General features: G+C 36.7%; 1 protein-coding gene across 2 annotated transcripts in view; it reads left to right on the top strand.

The window, feature by feature from the left end:
- The window catches only part of LOC126371855 (dual oxidase), a 70,015-nt gene that overhangs the window by 6,373 nt on the left and 39,872 nt on the right, over positions 1–23,770 (top strand). For both annotated transcript variants that reach the window (XM_050017240.1, XM_050017242.1), the window contains exon 2: positions 2,702–2,790. In XM_050017240.1, coding sequence (XP_049873197.1) covers positions 2,712–2,790 — 79 coding nt within the window. In that variant the 5' untranslated portion in view covers positions 2,702–2,711. The remainder of the gene's footprint in view (positions 1–2,701; positions 2,791–23,770) is intronic.

A 23,770-nucleotide genomic window follows, 5' to 3' on the forward strand; every position in this document is an offset into this window, starting at 1 on the left:
CTATTTAAAATTTTGATTCATTTGGTTTTATTAGTTAATGAACTCCTACGCTCCTCAAGTTGCTTATACTGGAAAAACATACTTAGAACGCGTTCAGCTTTTTATCTTCCATAAGAGAAGTGAGGTGCAAGACCGACTTCATCAACCCTGGAGTCAGGGTTATTATTCCGCCAAAGGTCCCTGACATGACCCATGTAACGACTACTACTTGCATCAGTAAGTAGTAACCGCAACCAACGGCTTAACGTGCCATCCTTCGTGACGGATCATTTTACCATCAATCACCTGATCACCCACCCAGTAATGTCCTGATCAAACCAGGTATTATACAAACTGAATTTTGTGATATACCTCACCGGTATTCGAACCCGGGAACCTGGGATTGTGAGCCCAACGCTCAACACTGGACCACAGTTATTTACGTTAAAAGCTTAGGTACATTCCGAACGTAAATGAACCTGCATTTGAGGCATAGGTTATCATCATCATCATCATCAGCCCATTAACGTTCCCATTGCTGGGGCACGGGCCTTCCCTATGGATGGATAGGGAGATCGGGCCTTAAACCATCACGCGGGCCCAGTGCGGATTGATGGTTATTAACGACTGCTAATGCAGCCGGGACCAACTGCTTAACGTGCCTTCCGAAGCACGGAGGAGCTCGAGATGAAAACTTTTTTTTTGTGGTCACCCATCCTATGACCGGCCTTTGCGAAAGTTGCTTAACTTCAACAATCGCAGACCGAGCGCGTTTACCGCTGCGCCACCGAGCCCCTCATAGGTTATATTCATGATTAATTGCACAGTTCATCATGTCCATCTTACGATAACAAGATGTTCATCTTAGAACATCGTGTCAAAGTGCATAAGTTTATACAGTATTGTTTGTACTCTATACTGGCCAGTATGTTTTAAGACTTTAATGAAAGTGGACGAAGCGAAAGTGGTGTCAGTATCCTAGAAACTAGAATTTCGTGATCTGTCTATTTATCTATTGGGTTGTTGGCAACATCCAACAAATTATTATTTTTTACTTTTCTAATCCATAAAATAGCAATATTTTTTCCTTCTTCAACGATCAACGAACTGTGAAATAACGTAAATAATAAAAGAACGTGGTCAACTCAAAGTCGCTGTATTCTTTACTATACGTTTAATTCTGCTGGCCAGTTATTCAGTGCGCCATGTGGCCGAACCTTCAAATCGAAGTTCGGTTTTGCTAGCCACATTAGAGCCTATCATAACATCGACCTGGGATAGAAATTTAGGAGTCGCCGTCGCCGGACGCGACTTGGATGATATGATGATGATGATTCTTTACCATCTTCTACACACCAGGCAGAAAACACCAACAACTCTATGTGCGACAGGGTAGTAAACGTCAACTAGTGCATGTTTCTATTTAAGTACTTAATTCCATTGATGTAGGTACAACTTAGACACTTGTAAGTTTCTTATTTGATTAGAATAGGATATTGCTTCTAATAACCGTTTCAAATCACAAGCTGAATTACGACAATATCCGTGACTAATCGTCGAATGTAAAAAACGGGTGTCGGCAATTAGGCGCAGTACAATTTACTTTATACTTTTTGTCACCAACTGTGGGTTTCTTTGCTTTTTGAACGTGATACTTTTTTGTCAACATCATTGAATGTAACTGCATTCATTGAAATAAATAGTAAGTTACTTACATAAATAGAATAAAGACGGCCTCCGTTGTCCAGTGGTTGAGCGTTGGGCTCACGATCCAAAAGCCCCGGGTTCGAATCCCGGTGGGGACATATCATAAAAATCACTTAGTGTTCGGTTAGGACATTACAAGCTAATCACCTGATTGTGCGAAAGTAAGATGATCCGTGCTTCGGAAGGCACGTTAAGCCTTTGACCCGGTTACTATTTACAGATGTAAGTGAGTAATCGTTACATGAGCCATGTCAGGGGCCTTTGGCGGCTCAATCATAACCCTGACACCAGGGTTGATGAGGCTGGTGTTCCATCTCACAACCCACACGATAAGAAGAACAACACAAGTATTTATTCCCGAAATTAGATCGTTATAATAAATTATAAACTTAGCTATATCCTCACAAATTAGCATAGCCATTTTATAGATAGATATATAGATAGATAAATAGCTGCCGGGTTTCAGAACCAAAGTTATAAAATTTCTTAGATCGGGTGTATAGTAGCATAGTAGAGAGAGTATACTCTTAATTGGTAATTCTATTTTATTTAACTAAACAGCTGGGCGATCATCTAACTTTTTTTTTGTTTGTCTGTTATTTTTTTTTTCATTCATTATATTATTATATTATATTATTATATTCTTTTCTATTGCATGCGGTGCTCACCTGTAATTAGTTACGCAATTAGTTTTAAGTCTTTTGATATGTAATTTATACATGTATTATTGTAGTAACTGTTGGTGTGCCTAATAAAATAAAATAAATAAATAAATAAATAAAATACTTTATTGAGCACAATGGACACAAAATACAGATATAAGGACAACATATACAGAAAAGCACAACAGGCGGCCTTATTGCTCATGCAGCAATGTTACTTTTATATGCGCAAATGTCAAATTGTAATATTACTTTTTTAGATGAGTTGCTTCGATGTGGCCATATTAATCCCCCTGTCTGCGACATACAAAGATAATTCAAGCTTTAATTTGTGGATGTTTTTTTTGTTTCAGAACCAACAAAATGGTCATACAATATACACGACGGTGGCTGGCGCTGGTCGTGGCTGTAATAGCGATCACGCTAGCTGTCTGCGATCCAGGTAAAGTAACCATAACACATAACATCACGACTGTATCCCAACTGGTACATCCTTAACCCACACCTCACTAAGGTTTAACTGTGTTAGCGAAACCGCACTTAAGATAAATTAATAACTTATTAGTGTAAGTCCGATACCGGACTTCCAACCGGCGCTCCCCGTTTGAGAACCACCCAGGGAACCACAAGTCCACACTGACTAAATCAGAGAAATATTACACTATTATTTGGAAATCATTGCTGATTGTGAGGCTTCCCAAGCCAGATGCAGTCTTTGGCGCAGGACAGCAACGCTACCTACTCCGTTTGTCTTCCTCTCGGAGAACCTTCCACAGGGTCATGAGCTGACAAGGCCGACCTGGAAATCTTTAAATAGTCTCCGAACACAGGTTGGCCGAAGTAAAGATAACCCTGTCCAGGTCGGGTTTTCTCAACGGATCGGACCTGAGCTGCGTGTGTAGTGTTACGCCACAGACTATGGCTCACCTGACATCTTGTCCCGCGTGTCGTGATACCTGTACGCGAGAGGACCTGATGAATGCCACCGAAAATGCTGTGCAGGTGGCAAAATACTGGGCTGAATAAATCCATCGAAACGACAAGTAGAAGGAAATCATTTACACAATGTATACAGTGTAGGTAACGTAAACGCACTCAGTACGGTTCAGTGGCGGATGTATGTGGGCTACAACAGGATGCGAGTGAACTGTTGTCACCTGCGCCAGCGCAGCGAGTCACGACTACTGCTCCATTACATTGTAACTACTTCTTTAATCAATAGAAGAACTAATAATTATAATTATAGGTACTAGAATATAAAGTACATTAAAATTAATAGTAATTATTATTGAATAAACAGTAACGTATGCTAGTGTTTGATATTGATTGATACAAATCAAGAAATAAATACAACTATAATCGATTACTGCTCAATAATCATGACATGATCTGTATAAAATTGTAGTTAACACGATTAACTCCTGTTTCCATGTAATTTGTAACTATATAGACGTGATTCAGTATATAATTGTAATTATGGACTAAAAAAACCTAATTACAGTCAAGTTTATGTGTACACCTATATTTGAATACCTATTATAAAGGAATGCTTCACTTACGTGTAACAGATAATAGAATAGAAATAAATATCTAAACTGGCTGGATATTATTTATAACAACTGTGGCTCTATGTCACATTTAGGCTTGTTTTTCATCAAATACAGGGTGTAACAACGACCATGATTTTGAGTTAATATCAAATGGAATAATGAGCACCAATAAAGAATTGAATTGAATTGAGCCGAATCACCGCCCTCAGTATATTCGTTACGACGTCACTTACACCCCATACAACTACAGCTAGCCATAAAGGTGCGTATGGGTGTTGGTGACACAGTAACAAATACTGAGGGGGATGATTCAGACCATGATTCTGAGTTGATACCAAGTGGAATTTCCTGTCGGAAAATTCATGCAAATTTTTGTGTTTTAGTAAACAATTTTCAGTTCCATACTTTTGCGACGGAAAATTCCACTTGATATCAACTCAGAATCATCCCTCAAAGTTTTTATTACGATGTCTCTGATACCCTGTATAATAAGAAAACACTTCCAATTCACCAAAATATACATATTTTGGGGAGGCATAGGCGTCAGCGTACTCCACCACGCTGCTCCACTGCGGATTGCTGGAGGTGTTTGGGCTAGTAGCCCGGAACCAACGGCTTAACGTGCTTATTCATCATAACCCAAACTATATATTTTTTATGCAAGTCCATAAGTGGATTATGCGTGAGCCGAGTTTACCGAGTTTTGATGATATCACCATACCATATTTAGTGCTCTCGAATTATATAAACAAACAAATCATTATGGCTATAGTGATCATATATACTAGTGCAACGGAAACATAATATGGTGATGCGAATTTGTGAAGATACATCTAAGTTTATAATTTATTATAGTGATCTAATTTCGGGAAGAAATTAATTAACGAATATAATTTACACAAGTAATTTTCAGTTCCATACTTTTGCGACGGAAAATTCCACTTGATATCAACTCAGAATCCCTCAAAGTTTTTACTACGATGTCACTGACACCCTGTATAATAAGAAAACACTTCCAATTCACCAAAATATTATATCACATTTATTATCTTTTATCCAAACATGAACACAAACTCAACAAATTCGAGTTTTTTATACATAATAATTAAATGTAAATTGTTACTGGCAATAAATTTATTTTATTCTTATTCTTAAGTAATTATATTCGTATGACAGACACGTCTCAAAAAAAACTTAAAACTAATCATCACGCCTGTGTTCCCGAAGGGCTAGGCAAAGCTGTGTATAGTATTACACCCACTCCTCGCCATCTGTTTTGAGGTCCCATGTAATAGGAAGCCTATAGCCATTGACCTGACGCAAATACGAGAATAATTTTATCACATTTATTATCTTTTATCCAAACATGAAAACAAACTCTACAAATTGGAGCTTTTTATACATAATAATACAATTTGTTTATAGATTCAAGGCTAACTTTATAGAATTTAGAATCAATCTGTACTGTTCATTTTTCTCAGTGTACTTATGTAGTTCTACAGTTAAGTTGATTCATGTTTTGACCCAGACAACTAAATCCTAACGGTGAATCATAACAATTTCCATAACAATATACTACATACCTTATGTCAACTGCTGAATAGCGGTATGTAAGCAGCGTTATAAAAATAAAATAAAAAAATCGTTTATTTCTCCCACTCAAATTACAGCTTATTTATTAAATCATTTTTTTGTAGAATGGGAGTCAAGAGCCCAAAGTAGCAGGTAGATAGGAAACTCTGTGTTTTGGTCTCTGTCTCCTGGGTCACAGGTCGAAACTTAAATAGAAGTCAATAAGAGAAGAGAGAGAAGAGAGAGAGGGTTGGTCCCGGTTACTACTTACTGATGTAAGTAAGAGGTCGTTACATGAGCCATGTCAGGGGCCTTTGGCGGCTCAATAGTAACCCTGACACCAGGGTTGATGAGGTAGGTACTCCACCTCACAACCCACACGATAGAAGAAGAGTAAGAGAATGTAGCACTCAATGAGGGTCTTCTCATGCTACGACCCAAAAAATATTCAGATGGAGCTGTACAGATCTGCCTTCGTTTTACCTACTAATTTCATGGATAATAGACATATGCATCGTTTATCTTTGTTTTTAAATATAAATGATGACTCTTTTTATTACACCAAGGTACAATTACATCTTCCAACCATTATTACTCTGAACAAAATAAAGAGAAGCGATATATGTAGCAACATAATTCTATACATAATCTAATCCAAATATCAAGCAACTAACAAACTACAAACTAACAAACAAACAAACTAACTAAAAAAACTAACTAACTAACTATCAAATAACTGTTTCTAACTGTTGTTAATTTACCTATTGTCGTATTTTTCATGATGCATGTATTTATATAGATAATATACTAGGTACTTACTGAAAATTTTGTGCGCCGCAAGGCAAACAAAAGAACTTATAATGTAAACACTGTCATCTGCATTTATATTACTCATGTTTAAGCAAATAAATTATCTTTATCTTTATCTTTATCTTTAAGCAATAATCATTTTTGTATAAGCTTCTGCCAACACATTATATTTTTGAATAATTATGTCCACGAGTAATAAGTAAATAGGTAGTTATCACGTTAAATCTATACAACGCCATCTATATTGTTTTTAGGAGACGTAGCCTAAGTCCCTCGTTGGATACCGTTAAAATGTATAATTAAAACTCAAATGGAATTGGGCCGGACATGTTTGTCGCATGCACCCTGAGCGGTGGGCACGGATCGTCACGCATTGGGTGCCTCATGACGGATACAGGCGTCGTGGCAGACCTCGAAAGAGATGGCGTGACGACTTGGACGCTTGCCGGAGGGACTGGCCGGAATACGCACAGGACCGCGAAAAATGGAAAGAGGAAGGGGAGGCCTTTGCCCAGCAGTGGGATCTTGTAGGCTAGATTAGATTAGATTAGAGTGTTCGCGCGCACGGTGTAAGGGTGCTTTTATGCGTATGGACGATGGTTTTATGCTGTAAAGGAATTGGGTCCCAACGTGATAACCAAGGGCTGGTAACCTATAACCATACGGTTCATAATATCAATCTCGGACTCCAAAAATGAATTCAGACGACCTGTCTGCTCACACCGATAAATATTACAGTAAATTACGTGTATAATAATAAAATCGTGACATAATTAAACTAAACGTATATAATTTTGAGCTATTGTGTATAAGGATCTTGACATTTGACGCGCGTGCACCTCTCCGGCTGTGTTAGCTCGGTCAGTCACGATTTGGAACATTTCCCCGCCTTGACAATACTTCCGCTTCCGCTAGATGAACTGAGTATTAGGCGATTTTGGGTGAAGTGGTTTTAAGGGTGATATTAATAAATAAGTCAAGTCCCTGTTTTTATATAAGAACTGTCACATTGACATGATCTTGAGGGCAGTCTCGAAGCTGAGATTAGTTTATTAATGGTGCTAATTCCTGTAAATACCATCTAATTTTATTTTAGGTTATATCTGTCATTTTCTTATCCGCCGAAAAGGAAAGGGACGGGTAATCGACAAGCATAAAATTTATGGAACACACGTCAATTTTAAGCACAAATCTAAAACAACCGTCAAAAATTCGCCCGGGTTATTCATTTATTTACTCATTCTTCTTAAAATTAAGAGCTGTCAATCATCCGTCCCTTTCCTTTTCGGCGGATAAGAAAATGACAGGTATAACTTAAAGTAAAATTAAGAGATGTCTGCAGGAATCGGGGCCAATGCCACCCTAAGTTCGCATATCGTCTTCTTCTAAAGAAAATCAATAACCGTCTTTTTTGAAAATTACATTCTGAAGTGATTTTTCCTCAACGAAGTCTCTTTCTCTCACAACGAAAGCTTACAAAAATTTTACCAGCATGTCTATTGCGGGATTTTGGTAACAAAAATCACTTCTGAATGTGATTTTTCAAAAAGACGCTTATGTTGTTTTCATTTCGCTATAAGGTGAATGATATTGACTACTTGTAAGTGTTGTGTGTGTGTTGTGTTGTTGTGTGAGACGTGGCCGCTTACTATGGGTCTCGTGAGGAGGCTCGGTGTCGCTCAGCGGGCAATGGAGAGAGCTATGCTCGGTACTTCCCTGCTCGATTGAATCAGAAATGAGGAGATCCGCAGGAGAACTAAAGTCACCGACATAGCTCGGAGAATTGCAAAGCTGAAGTGGCAGTGGGGAGGACACATAGCGAGGAGAACCGATGGCCGCTGGGGCGGAAAGGTTCTAGAATGGCGACCACGTGTCGGACGACGCTCAGCGCCCGCTACAAGGTGGACCGACGATCTGGTGAAGGTCGCGGGAAGCCGCTGGATGCGGGCAGCGCAGGACCGATCGTCGTGGAGATCCTTGGGGGAGGCCTATGCCCAGCAGTGGGCGTCGTACGGCTGATGATGATGATGATGGTGACTTGTATGTAATTCGCTGATGCCTAACACACGAACACCACCTCGATGCGCAATTCTCCGCTACAAAACTCGCAAAGTGTGAAAACCGTTAAACTTCCATACTGTCTCAGACAAATATAGCTTTCATAAAAAGCTACAATGTGAAAATAGACACGTTTATATCTGTAAACTATTATTTGGGGCAATATATTACATTTTTAACACCACTTTAAACAATTTCACATGTTCGTAAATTTGACCTTAAGTATTTTTTATACATATGTACATACATAAACTCACGCCTATTTCCCACCGGGGTAAACTGAGACTATGGAATTCCGTTTGCTTCGATCCTGACACATACTTCTCTTGCTTCCTCCAATTCATCAATTATTTCATACACGCACGTCTGGTCAGAGTAGATCTTACTAAACAATTTGGTCAATTTACGTCCTTCTTCTTCCTCTGCCAGCCTTACCAATATCATTAGCTTTATTATACGAATATCTTAACGAATACCTTCGTAATACAATACCTTTGTTAAAAAATAACATTAAGTATATATTGACTCCTCAATAGACCCCTTACGCATCTGTTACAGGTTTTAAAATGAGATGATTCCTAATATCGATACGGTAATCTCCTTATTAACTTATAACAAGGAAATAAAACATCAGACGATTAAATACACAGCTAATTATGTAATTAAACTAACAACTTCAAAGAATTCCATGTATTTATTTTGGATGCGGAACTAAGCAATCGGATGATGAAAATAATTGCCGTAATCACTCCATTTTGTTTTATTATTGAATTATTGTTAAACGAATTTGTTTGAAAATAACATAGCTGCAGCACTTTGGATTTTACTAACAAAATTATATATACAAGATCTCTATGTACCTACTTCATATACTATTATTATAGTGGGAATATTAGAACGGGGGTCTCTTACACAAGTTTTTAAATTTAAAAGGAGATCAAATCATTTATATTTAGTTCTGTAAACGACCTCCGTGGTCCTGTGGTGGAGCGTTGGGCTCACCATCCGGAGATTCCGGGTTCGAATCTCGGTGGGAACATATCACGTAAATCACTTTGTGTTGCCTAGTTCGGTTATGACACTAAAGTAAGATGATCCGCGCTTCGGAAGGCACGTTAAGCCGTTGGCTCATGTAACGACTACATAGTCGTTACATGAGCCATGTCAGGGGCCTTTGGCTGCTCAATAATAACCCTGACACCAGGGTTGATGAGGTTGGTAATCCACCTCACAACCCACACGAACTTCTGTAAAAGGAAATAAAAATATTTTTATAAACGACAGATAGTACTGATCTGATCATACTTACAACAGAGAAACATCCATACCTACACACAATTGATCACCAGTTACAAAACAAATCAATACAATTCTCACGGAAGCCAAATACCAAACTCATTCAACATACTCATAACATAACAGATACGTTACGTATGAATACGACTATACTATTATCGATTTTATTGCCTATTATCCAATAAGTGAGGCCCTTGATCTACCAGTTCTCTACAAAAAATAAAACACGAATAAAAAAACTTGAAGCGTAAGCCTTGAAGTACTAGGAAGGCACGATGCAGTGAAAGTGACAATTACCTCTTGTTACTCACATCATTATGCACACTGGTAATAACACTAGTCCATGACAAACTAGACATTATGTTGTTATTTAATGTCTAGAGCATTCTGACTACTTTTCAAAGAGAAAATCAGATTACAGGATCATTATGATAAATAAGATATACGCGAGATAAGTACAACAATGCAGTTTATCACATGTCTATCGCAAGACGCACCACATGATACGGGTTTTTTATTTCCTCTCCTTATGGTTGACTGGAAGAAATCGCTTTAAGTGATAAGGCCACCATTTACAATGTACTTAGTTAAGAGTCTAATGTACTTAAATATTTCCGTTTATTTTGGTGCAATAAAGTTTTTTTTTTGTATTGTGAATCTTAAGAGAGTACGGTCACGAGCATTAATATGTATACACTTTGGTACCATGTCACATTAACTTTTTTGACAAATTGAACTGTAAGTCTCACTAAATGTCAAATATGTTAGTGCGACAGAGTCCTAAAGTGGGTACATTATATTGCTCATAACAGTACCTACTTAAAGGTTGTCTTCTGATAATTTATGGCTCAATCCACTAAGAACTACCAATGTGAAGTTTTTTATATGCTAATACGGTAAGATCACGGTTTTATAATACTAGCGATCATGCATCATCATTTTCATGTTGAATTTTAATTATAGATATTCGTGACTTACTAACATAAAAAATAAAAAGCAGATTAATAACTAGGTACACACAGGCAAGACACTAAGGTTTAAAAAAAAAACATGACTAGTGGTCAGGCGCGCGTATAAATTAACAACATCCTTTTCGTGATGAATTCTGTCGACATACCCTTTAAATAAATAAACCCAGCACAAGACAAGCACTATTTTATCTTAAATAAAAAAATGAACAGTAAGAAAACTATTCAATACAATTACAAAGTGTTGTGGATCACACTGAAAGTCAACCGGAAAAAAAGTTTCGCAAAAATATTTTAACATACTTACAATAAAAGTTCGGCTCACTAACTAGCACCGAAACAACGTAAGTACCTACATTTATTATCTTATTACAAGATCAAAACCTCACAGATAGTGGTAGTAAGTACGTGGTTCAGTAGACATAATGCCTAAAAAGTGCCATTTTCGGCAAATCTAAAATAAGTCACGTCAAAAAAAAATCAATACAATAAAAAAATAAGATATAGTATTTTACAACCACAGTCGCACCATCATGCTGTCCTAGCGAGATAAGGTCCTATCTGGCAGACAATCGTCTTCTCAATACTTGTAGCTTTTATTTTAATTCTGGCTTCTATTTTTGTATGTAAGTATTTCAAGTGTATCTTAATAATTGGTTGTTTTTGATCGCTACTCGCAATCACTCGGACCGCTGATTCATTTATCTATAATTATAGTCGTAAATTCAATAAATAAACCAGCCATTAATAAGCACCCATCCAGGATGGTCGTAAATATCTTCAGTACTTTGCCCCCTCCGGTTGATTGAGGGGAGGCTTGTGCCCAGCGGTGGGATGTATATAGGTTGTTTATATATGTATGTATCTTCAATACTTTACGTATTAAACTCGTCTACTTATATATTTTTAATGAGGAACTTACAAGAATAGATTCTCCAACAAAAATATAGATGATGATGATGCTGTTCAGATTTGGCGTTATAATTAGCTATTTTCTCATTGGTCGGAGTACTTATATAATTATTCAAAAATATAATTTCATGGCAAAGGCATATACAGGGTGTTAGTGACATCGTAACGAATACTCAGAGGGATGATTCAGACCATGATTCTGAGTTAATATCAAGTGGAATTTTCCGTCGCAAAATTCATGTAATTTTTTAGTTTTTTTTTTATTATTTTCAATTCTATACTTTTGCGATGGAAAATTCCACTTGATATTAACTCAGAATCATGGCCTGAATCATCCCTCAAAGTTTTCGTTACGATGTCACTAACACCCTGTATAAAAATGCTTTTTGTCTGATATTTCAATCAGATACGTATATAATTGAAAAAAATAATTGAGGAGCTCAGTGGCGCAGCGGTAAACGCGCTCGGTCTGCGATTGTTGAAGTTAAGCAACTTTCGCAAAGGCCGGTCATAGGATGGGTGACCACAAAAAAAAAAGTTTTCATTTCGAGCTCCTCCGTGCTTCGGAAGGCACGTTAAGCTGTTGGTCCCGGCTGCATTAGCAGTCGTTAATAACCATCAATCCGCACTGGGCCCGCGTGATGGTTTAAGGCCCGATCTCCCTATCCATCCATAGGGAAGGCCCGTGCCCCAGCAGTGGGGACGTTAATGGGCTGGTGATGATGATGACGTATATAATTAATTATGTTGTTAAGTACCTATATTGCTTCTCTTTATTTTGATTAAAACAATAATGGGTGGGAGATGTTTTGTGGCTGGTTGTAATAACAAGGGTCATTTATACCCAAAAACATAGATAAAAGATTCATATGTCTGTTATTCCTGAAATTAGAAGGTTATACGAAGCCAAAGTAAAGTGCCATCTTTATTTTTTTGGTGGACGTAGCCTGGAAAGTCCCTCGTTGAAACGGATTTAACATAATTCTTATAGTTCTTATAATAATTGAATTCATAGAGAAGTTTACACCTTAAAATTATGCGTGTTTGTTAAATACTTAGATGAGTGTCTAAAATTACAACACGATTGCAGAAAAGTCAAACTAAAGTTAGATACATACTGGTGCTAATTCCTGTAAATACCATCTAATTTTATTTTAAGTTATATCTGTCCTTTTCTTATCCGCCGAAAAGGAAAGGGACGGGTAATCGACAAGCATAAAATTTATGGAACACACGTCAATTTTAAGCACAAATCTAAACCAACCGTCTAAAAATTTTACGTCAGTCAATAACCCGACACATTAATTTACTCATTCTTCCTAAAATTAAGAGCTGTGAATCATCCGTCCCTTTCCTTTTCGACGGATACGAAAATGACGGATATAACCTAAAATAAAATTAGGCGGTGTCTGCAGGAATCGGGGCCACTGTATAACATAAATACTTGTATAAGTCCTACTGTTGGGCACAAGCCTCCCCTCAATCATCCGGAGAGGGGTATGCAAACTCCACCTACTTTAACATAAATATTAGAAACCAAAATTTTTGATTAATATGTACTTTTCGGAGAACAATTGATTTCTACCGAACAAACATAATACTCATAAAATAACAGGTTGTCAACATTTTATTCAGGGTGTTAATGACACCACGTAAAGAATACCGAGGGGGATGATTTAACGTTGATTTTTTACGATTTTTTTTTTATAACTCTGAGTTGTTATCAAACAATGCAATACAAAAGACCGAGGAAGTACCAAACCTGTCGCCTATGCGTCTAAAGAGACATAGTAACGTTAGGTATATATAAGTAGTACCAAGTATTCTACATCGGCGCGTGCGCACACGGATGCGTGCACGTCGCGCCGCGGTAGTGAAAGCCGACTCAAGGCCGCTCTCAGAAAATTTGGATAATTGTTTTTGAACAACTATACTGCACTTATTCTCGATTGTATGCTTTTGGATGAAGGTAATGGTCTGTGAAGACAGTTGAGCAAAAAAAAGATTCAAAAAGTAAAATATTCCGATGGTGGAAAATTTTATATTTAAATATGTATAATTGAAATTACATATAAGCATATTTCTTTGGCTTATACATACATTTTACTTTTTTATGACGACAAAGATAAGAACAAAGATTTTCCGTTTCATACTTTTGCGACGGAAAACTCCACTTGTTTTTAACTCAGAATCATGATCTGAATCATCCTTCAAAGTTTTCGTTACGATGTCACTAACACCCTATATATAGGTAGGTATACCTACGCGTCTCTCCTTCGGCGGGCAAGCATCTTTATCGTCCCGTTTACTGAATATGGTATAACTACGTGACTTGAACGAAAACGAGAGCATAATCGCTGTTCACCTTTTTACTTTTACTTTTTATACGATTGTCTCACACTAGACCATAAGTATACGAAAACGCCATACTGGTTGAATGGAACCACGGTCACTTTTGTGATTCATTTTTAATCCAATCTATTTCATAAACAGTATATACCTACCTATTTCTATTTTTCTTACCTATTCCTAGTAAACATAAGGTAAAAGAGAAAAGAAAATAAAAAGTACTAGTAGTTTGTATTAAGTGCGTAAAGAATCTTTAAATTGTAGATATACAAATGAAAACATTCCCCTCTTGGCGTGACAAATGGGGAACGCTCATCTAATAAATAGAAAAACATGCCTAAAATTGTAACGGCATATGAATTAGTACCTCTATATAGTTACTGATACGTACGAGTACCTATTTAGAATTTGGAGATTCGGAGATAACTATCTCTCACTGTAAGTAACTCCCTCTGTGTGTGTGTGTGTCTTTCTTTTCCTGTTAAGGACTTATTCGTGTTTATAAATATAGACAATAAAAAATATTAGATAAATACTAAAACCCAGTTTGTTATAAATGAATCGTGTCGTATCAGGTGGCCAATCATATTTCCTCTCCGGTTCTCTATAGTCTTCAGTATGGTTCTAGGAAAAATTTAAGGGAAGAGAGGAAGGGGTAGACCTAGGATAACATTTATGAAACAAATAAAAGAGAAGGTGCAGGTCGTGTCGTATCGGGAGGTGAAGGTTTTGGCGGGAAGAAGAGATGAATGGCGATTACTCCACCGACAAGAGCGCAGCTCTTAAATAGAGAGAGGGAGACTAAAACCCAGTATTACGCGAACCTATTTGCTATAAAAAAGAAAGGCCAAGGTGCGGTTCTTTGGACCATATAAAGGTCTAAACCATTTGAAGGCCTTTCGTCTTTAAAGGCTAAGAGGAAATCCTGATTTCACTTTAAATTATGTAATCTTTAGATCGAATTACAAATATATTTTTTAAAGTACTTACTTTTCCTGTCTGATTACGAAAACTGTACAACAATCAAGTATTTATAAAACTGTTTTTAAAATCAAACTGTTAGTAAAAGACTTTCACGTAACTTTTCATTAGACTTGCCTAGAGAGGTGTAATCTTAGATCAGTATTTTTTAAAGTGGGTTCTGCGGAACCTACTCCCTACACCTTTTGGAAACCCCTGGTATAGATAAATGAAGTAGGTACCTATTTGTACTTACCAGCTTGTGATTTATATTATTTTTGTTCAACTACACATGAAGTAATACATTATCCACTTCACAAATAAAAAATAAACCAGGAATGAACGTGGGTTTCAGTATTTTACAGCCAAGCAAAATTGAATCCAATTATCATACAATTCGATTGAACTTTGCTTGGCTGTCAAATACTTAAACCCTAGTTTATTTTTGATTTGTATGGTGATATGAGCTTTTTAATTAAACTAATTGACATCATGAAAAAAAAAAAACATTTCAAAATTCACCTTTCATTTGTACCGACAATTAAATATGTATTCATGACCTTAGTTATACTAGTATTATATGATCTGTGGTTATACTTATATAATATTGAGGTCTATTTGAACAAAAAACATAACACTACTCGCAGTCATACAAAGACACGGACGACAAAGCTGGCTTGCGTGGGAGTATCTATTGAGGATGTCTTCACAGATATATCCTTGTAAATGATATAGATAATCACTTGGCATAACACTTCCTGCTTGGCTAGATTTTAACGTAATGAATACATTGACATTCGCGAGTATGGTTGGTTTAGACCGATAAGTCTCTGTTTTCCAAACGTTAACTTGGAGTGAATACCTTAATTGGTGAGAGCCCTTAGCATTCCCGATTCTCTTGATACTTATTCTTCCAAATATAGTGTAGTAAGTGAACAATACAATAGTTTTATTAGCCCATCGCTCATAGTCATAATTCTAGTACTTAAAAGCAAATAAAATGTATTTACGGCCAAACTTGTTCCGTGCGAACCATGTTAATATAAAACTGTCTAATGAATAACAGACAGGAACCTAGCAGAACACACCATCTTCTTTACCTACAGCGGAAAAGAATACCTAACATTGATTAAATAATATTATCATTGCTTTGCAGTGTTAAAATGGAATTTATGTTTCCTTGATTACCCATAATAATGAGTCGGCATTTCGTAATTTTATGACTTCATTATTAATGTACCTATCTTTATAAGAATTGTGAATGGCTACATAGTCTGCACGGTTACGCTATCGCGAGCAATGCGGAATGTTTTTCCAATCAACCAAGTAGCTGTACGACGTTTATTTTCGTAGAGACCATTCGTTGCGTGTATCGGTCGCAACGAATGATTTTTATTGCACCTCACGCGACAGCATCACCCGTGAAGATCCCGCTGATGTAACTAATCGCCGATTACTATTCATTTCCTACTTGGCACCTGCTTGCATGCTTACATTGTATCAGTAGTGTTTACACACTTGTTAACAACTGTTAATTATTTCCTTATCGCGAGTCCTTAGGACCTCTAAGACTATTATAAATATTAGATGTCTTAACGAAAATATCTATCTATCCATCTACTCAGCCTGTATCCACCCACTGCTGGGTATCGGCCTCCTCTCTTTAACGCCATAGCTTCAAGTCGCATCTATTGCTTTCCGGCATACCTCACAATGTCATCCGACCACCGGGCTAGTGGTCTGCCTCGATGTTGCATACCATCCCTTGGCCACCATTCAGTAACGGCCTTAGTCCATCTGTTATCTTCCCGTCTTGCCAACTGTCCTGCCGATCTCCACTTAAGCCTAGCGATTCGTATACCTACATCTTCGACTTTAGTGCGAACAAAAATATAAGCAGACTTAATTTACACCTATTGTTCAGCATTTCTCGAGAAAATGTGTCTGTCTTCTGACTTATCTATCCTTATCTCATGGCACTGTCTTATCGAATATAATTTATAATAATAATATACATAAGAGTTTTTGTATTGTATTGTATATAATGTGGTTAAAAAATACCAGTACCGAAAATACGGGTCGCAAATATTATGACATCAACATTTCAACACACTGCGCTAATAAAAAAGAATTACAAAAAACTTGATATAAAAAATCCATATCAAAAGCTCAAACGATCGCTTTTTATCACACCCCAATTTATCTCAACCCATGAAACAATTAGCCTTATGACTGAAAAAAGATGGCAATCGACCGTGTGATCTCATTTTGTTGTAAAAACTTTTATATTGTATGTATTTTATTAATGCAAAAACTTGTGTTACAACACCATTGTAATTGGAGTGACGATACCGGACCTTCGTTTTTGTTCGTGAACGGAACATCTTGATTTTAATGCCTATTATTAACTACTGTTAATAATAGGCAATAAATACTCGTACGTACTTACATAAGATTAAAATAAGGTTAAGAAGAGAGCGAGGCTAGATTCGTATATAAAAACATCATACAAGGAAAAATTTAAGGAAAGAGAGGAAGGGGTAGACCTAGGAGAATATTTATGAAACAAATAAAAGAGAAAGTGCAGGCCGTATCGTATCAGGAAGTGAAGGATTTAGCGGGAAGAAGAGAGGAATGGCGATTACTCTACCGACAAGAGCTCAGCTTTTAAATAAAGAGGAGGAAGAAGAGAGCAGGCTTAAATCACCTGATTGTCGGAAAAAGTAAGATGATTCCGTGCTTCGGAAGGCACGCTAAGCCGTTGGGCCCGAGCTACTAGCTACACCTCCACCAACCCGCTGTGGAGCAGCGTGGTGGAATATGCTCCACACCCTCTCCGGTTGATTGAGAGGAGGTCTGTGCCCAGCAGTGGGACGTATATAGGCAGTTTATGTATACATATGTCCTGACACACCTACTTAACTTTCGCTTCTTCTACTCTTATCAAAATGTGTAGGTATGAACAATAATCTAATAGGTTCAAACATTCCTTTAAATTGAAGCACGGAAAAATACTTGAATAATATTTTTTTTACAGAAACATATTAGTATATGAATTAAATTAAATGTTTCGAATAAAATAACCAGTACATTTACTGAAAGAACTTATTCGATTTGAATAATTCTAAAAAGTATCAAATTTCTATTATTGCCAGCTTTTGGTAAAGTATTAAGTATTACAGCGAAAACCACAAATATAGTGGTTATTGTTTTTTATGACAGTCCCGAAAAATAACAATAAGTATGATAATTTTGATACAAATAAAATAAAATAAAAATCGGTAAGCATAACAAACAAAGTGTTCGTCCATAACTTCAAAAGGAAACATAAACCTTTCATTATACCGTTACTTAAAATAAATAAAAGTTTGTGATCTTCCAAGATAAGGGTTATTTTTCCACAGATATTTATTTTGGTGGGCCATGTGGGTATCAAATCTTTACCGGCTCTCAATCGGTTTCGTTTTTATTGAATCACCAATAGTCTCTCGAACATAAGTAATTCGAGTAAAATATTTGCGAACTTTCAACCGTAGATTTGATCGCAACGCAACTAATATACTTTATATACTTAAACTAATAATTTAAACGCGGTAAGAACCCGTTATTTTGTGTTCTAATTATGATAATAACTGCGTAAACTTAAAATAATGTATAATTTATATTGTTGAGGAGCTCGGTGGCGCAGCGGTTAACGCGCTCGGTCTGCGATTGTTGAAGTTAAGCAACTATCACAAAGGCCGGTCATAGGATGGGAGACCACAAAAAAAAGTTTTTACCTCGAGCTTACCTCCTTGCTTCGAAAGGCACGTTAAGCCGTTGGTCCCGGTTGCATTAGCAGTCGTTAATAACCATCAATCCGCACTGGGCCCGCGTGATGGTTTAAGACACGATCTCCCTATCCATCCATAGGGAAGGCCCGTGCCCCAGCAGTGGGGACGTTAATGGGCTGATGATGAAGAACCCGTTATTATGTGTTTTAATTATAACAATATAAATTACTAAGCTAACAAAGCGAAGACATTACCCAATGACTTGCAGCTATATCGAAGAGGGCTCCACAGCCTATATACCTACGAATGTCTATCACCGCTTACTTTCGAACATGGACGACATTTCCATGTGTCAACAGAGACCACACTTTAAATTCATATTTCATAACTGGAGCACCTACAGCATGTTCCACGCCCGTCTGTCACGCCCACTCGCTGTCAAATAATGAGCTACTGACAGCTTCTCTTGTTTTGCCTTTCCATTCTCTCTTCACTATCTCCGATCTCGATCCCACATGCCGATAGAGACACACCCAATTAGTATTTTCCCTATGACAAAATCGATATGCATCTCGGAATGTGATTGCGGTTGTTGATTGTATAAGTTGATCTTATGGTTCGATGAATTCTGATTGGTTTCATTTTAAACACTAATTAGTATTAATAGATTGGTTTTCTAGTTCAGTTAATTTTTGGGTCCTCCGAATTTCTCAGTGATATTCAAGTTTTGTGAAGAGACGGTTTGAAATTTATCACGAAAGACATATACACAGACACAACAGAGACAAAATATTACTATTTATACTTCTAAAAAACTCATTTGAAAAGACAACTTCAATGGCATGTTAGAATTACAAAACTACAAACTTCGCATTTATCCGAGAATAACTTACAATCATAAAGTACAATGTTGTAATGACTAAATTGAATGAGATTGACCTTTTGCAACGGACCTAGTAGAATAGAAGACCAATTGCTGACCTTTGAAAATGTAACAGCCTGTGATTTATATGCGCACTCCTTTTGGTTAATGAAGAGCTTGGCTCAATGCCCCTTTAGTGCGGGTTTAATAGCGGCAATTATAACGACTCCTAAAAGTGAAACTCAAAAGGCTTTAAGCGTTTTGAGTCAGTACGTACGATAATCAACTTGAGAAGTGTAGTGGTTTGAAATACTATTGATATACTATTAATAACTGTCTATAATCATGATGATGATGATTATGATGATGCTTCACAGTCGATTTCGACTACAGCGACAGCAGCTGCTGGACTCATTGACGGTTGTTATTAAAGAGCTTGGAAAGTCTGCTCTCTGGTGTGCTCTGTGATGGCTCGTATAGCCAATTTTATGCGAAAACGCTATAATCATAATACGATGTAACACGTATTTGTTGATTTTATTTATAAATACAAGCAGCCTCAGTGGCTTTCATTCGTGTAATCGTGTCCTCTAACTCTCCACCTTAGAGGAGTTTAGAGCTTACTAACTACGGTATAGTGGAGAATTTCACATTCCGTTAAAAGAATTAGAATTGTCAGTAGCACGTCCGATAAATTGATCAATAAAACGTGATTTAGGGTAATATCAGTTACAGTGTATGTACTTGTACCTAAGTCTGCAAAAAGAAGTGTTTTGTAGCTGCTACCTTCGAGTGCAAGGCGTGCGTGTACGAGCTACTCTTTAACAATTTAATTGTGTGTAAATAAAATATTTTTCCCACAAGTGGATAATATGAAATGTATGTCATGTAATGCTTGGGGAGTATCAAAGTCATGCTGAGGTTATTTTATAAAAATGTATTAGCGATTGCAACGTTGATTGCTCATGAAACATACATGTCATGTGACATGCGTGCGCGCAGGTGTTACTATGCCCGTTCTGTATCCGCTCTCAAGCAATTACTTATAGTAGGCCATTGATATTTTTATTTTTTACGAGCATCCTCTAATTAGACTTTATGATATTAGTAGCAAATAACAACTTAAGCGCATAATCTTAGGGTTGCGAAGGCTTCCTTATATACCCGAAAGGATTCCATCTTGACACGTCATGACCCTTACTTGACTAGGCTAAAGTATCCTACTGCTGGTACTCTCTCTTTCCTTTCCTATAGGGCTGGCCTAAGATTTTCAACACAAATAATTCTGTATAGATTTCTCACAATATTTTTTTTACGTTTGTAGTTCAAACAACTGATACTTACATTAGATACAAAAATGATATCAAACAATTATCACGGTGGCAATAAGCTACGACCGGTAAAAATAAATGCAGGGTTGCCACATGACGATTTGATACATAGTTCTTCTAATATACCTTATTATTATTATTTAAGGTTTACATACACATTGGCCCCGATTCCTGCAGACACCGCCTAATTTTATTTTAAGTTATATCCGTCGAAAAGGAAAGGGACGGATGATTCACAGCTCTTAATTTTAGGAAGAATGAGTAAATGAATGAATAACCCGGGCGAATCAAAAGCTACGTCGCTGGTATGCAGGCCGTTTGACGTGCTGTCTACTTAACTGAGTCGGGTTATTGACGGATGTAAAATTTTTAGACGGTTGGTTTAGATTTGTGCTTAAAATTGACGTGTGTTCCATAAATTTTATGCTTGTCGATTACCCGTCCCTTTCCTTTTCGGCGGATAAGAAAATGACAGATATAACTTAAAATAAAATTAGATGGTATTTACAGGAATTAGCACCATTATATTATCAATACCACAATCGGATTATGTTTGACAACTGCTTCCGCTGCTGTCAAGTTATTCAGACAAATATTATAGATAGACATATAATTACAGTGTTAATTATCTTATATCTATTATTTGAATTAGCTTTATACAGCCCGTTTATTTTAAGCACCTAATCAGGCATAATGCGACAATATGTTAAGGCTGTAATTGTGTTATACAAGTCTATTTATTTGTTTTTTTACAGCGCACCTGTCTTGAAAAGGATTAATATTATTTTTATATGCAATTAAAGTAAGGCAGTCGTAAAAGTTAAATTATAAAGTATTCTACATATACATGATCTGTACCTATATCTTAACGTGTTTCCGTTTATATACATAGCTATCATTTAGGAATTAAGAGTAGGTACTTAAAGCATAAAATGAGTCTTCTTCTTATCGGTGTCAGGGTTATGATTGAGCCGCCAAAGGCCCCTGACATGGCTCATGTAACGATTTCTCACTTATATCAGTAAATAGTAACCGGGACCAACGGCTTAACGTTCCTTCCGAAGCACGGATCATCTTACTTTCAGACAATCAGGTCAGCCTATAATGTCTTAACCAAACTAGGGATCACAGTGATTTTTATGAGTAATCTTCAGTAAATTCTTTTCATAAAGTCAACAATGAAACGCAGCGTGAAATACAGTTATCAAGTGCTTTATAAACCTCTGACACACAATAACACCTCATTCATAATAATATCAAGTCAACTTAAGCTTTCCACTCCTTCAAAGTTTATGACGGCGATTTGTCTGCCTCGCAAGCCTTAATTTATGACAATGTGTCTTTTTCACACGGCTGCGAAGCCGTTTATGCTATATTTATGAGCCATTTGTTCCTTGCGACTTGAAGTCAATACCCTGCTTGAATATTGCACAATCGCATAGTAATATTATACTTAGCCTTACAAAGATAAGCATACCACAAAAGAGCTATGCTAAATTTTAAATATATTTTTTGTATACCTACTGATAGATGTTTGTATACCTGTAAGATTCTCTGTACCCCTTAAAACTTGGCATAATTACAGTGACATATCTCTTGTCTCTTTTGCACTAAGCAATGCACTGTATATCTGTCCTGCTCGCATTCTAACCATTCCGTTTTAAAGTGTAGTAAGTATAAATGAGTCTTGCACATTTATGAAAAATATGCGCTACTAATAAGAATACCTAGTACATAAATGCTTGTTGTAGAACGCATGAAGACCTATTTTCCGATAACAGGAACAATGATAACCAAATGGTTACAATGCGGGCTACCAAATCACTCACAGTAACTTTAAGTATTAAGTTTACAAGTTCTGGTTGCTTCCATGCACCTCAATTGGTTAAAGCCACGTTAAAACATTATTATAATGTATACAGCCTAATCGCTCTATACGTAATAAGTACCATACATTTTATTTAACTTCCTCCCCCTCTTTATGTAAGAGCTGCGCTCTTGTCGGTGGAGTAATCGCCTCCATTTTCATTACTCCATTGATAGAGCGTGTAAAACGGTGGTTGCCCCAATCGCCTTCCGTTCCCGCAGTACACCGACCAAATTCGGTGATGTTCTAGCTAGAGCCCTACCAGAATCCATTTATTCGGCCTCCAACCAGTACTGATACTGCTGCTGCCCGGCATCAGGGGTATTTAGTCTATAACCTACAAATAAACACATTAATTCCAAACAAAATCATTAACCCAAAAGTAGTAAAGTACATCAAGTGATTTATAGTACATTAAAATGTGAGTTTAGTTAAGATACCATCGGATATAATCTAGCGCATCGATAATCGTCTTCGATCGATACCCGAGACAAGTGAAGGGCCAATACCTAAGTAACCTACTTTTGCAATAACAACTCTTATTTTATAGCGCATTACGAACGTAAATGTCGTATTGAATTAATCAATATATCGTAGCGATAATTTTTGCAGCTAAGTAATACTAAGAAATACTTATTTAATATTTTACTCGTGCTCTAGTAATAAATGTCTTCTTACATATATGTTACGGTTTGAAAAGCAGTTAAAATAGAACACGCAGCGATGTAATTGTGTAACTCAAGATATAATGTATAAATTATTATAAAATAGATTGAACACACCTTTTAACTATAAAAACACGTTCACTGATTGAGATTTAGTTCTAGAACATAAAGTGAATTGAAAAATAACTTCTTACAAGACAAAACGTGCGAATGTGCTTACGGATATAATAGATGATGCAGCGTGGGCTGCATTATTCTGAAACAGTGATAATAGCAGATCAGAGGGGTTGAAAAGGCCACATCGAAGCAATTCATCTAAAAAAAGCAATTTTGCTATTTGACATTTGCGCATATAAAAGTAACATAATATGGCGATGCTTATTTGTGATGCTAAAGTGCGCAATGCAAACAAATGTCAAATAGCAATATTGTTTTTTTTTTATGTATTG

This window comes from Pectinophora gossypiella, chromosome 13, assembly GCF_024362695.1.
Source record: "Pectinophora gossypiella chromosome 13, ilPecGoss1.1, whole genome shotgun sequence".
Taxonomy (NCBI): Eukaryota; Metazoa; Arthropoda; class Insecta; order Lepidoptera; family Gelechiidae; genus Pectinophora; species Pectinophora gossypiella.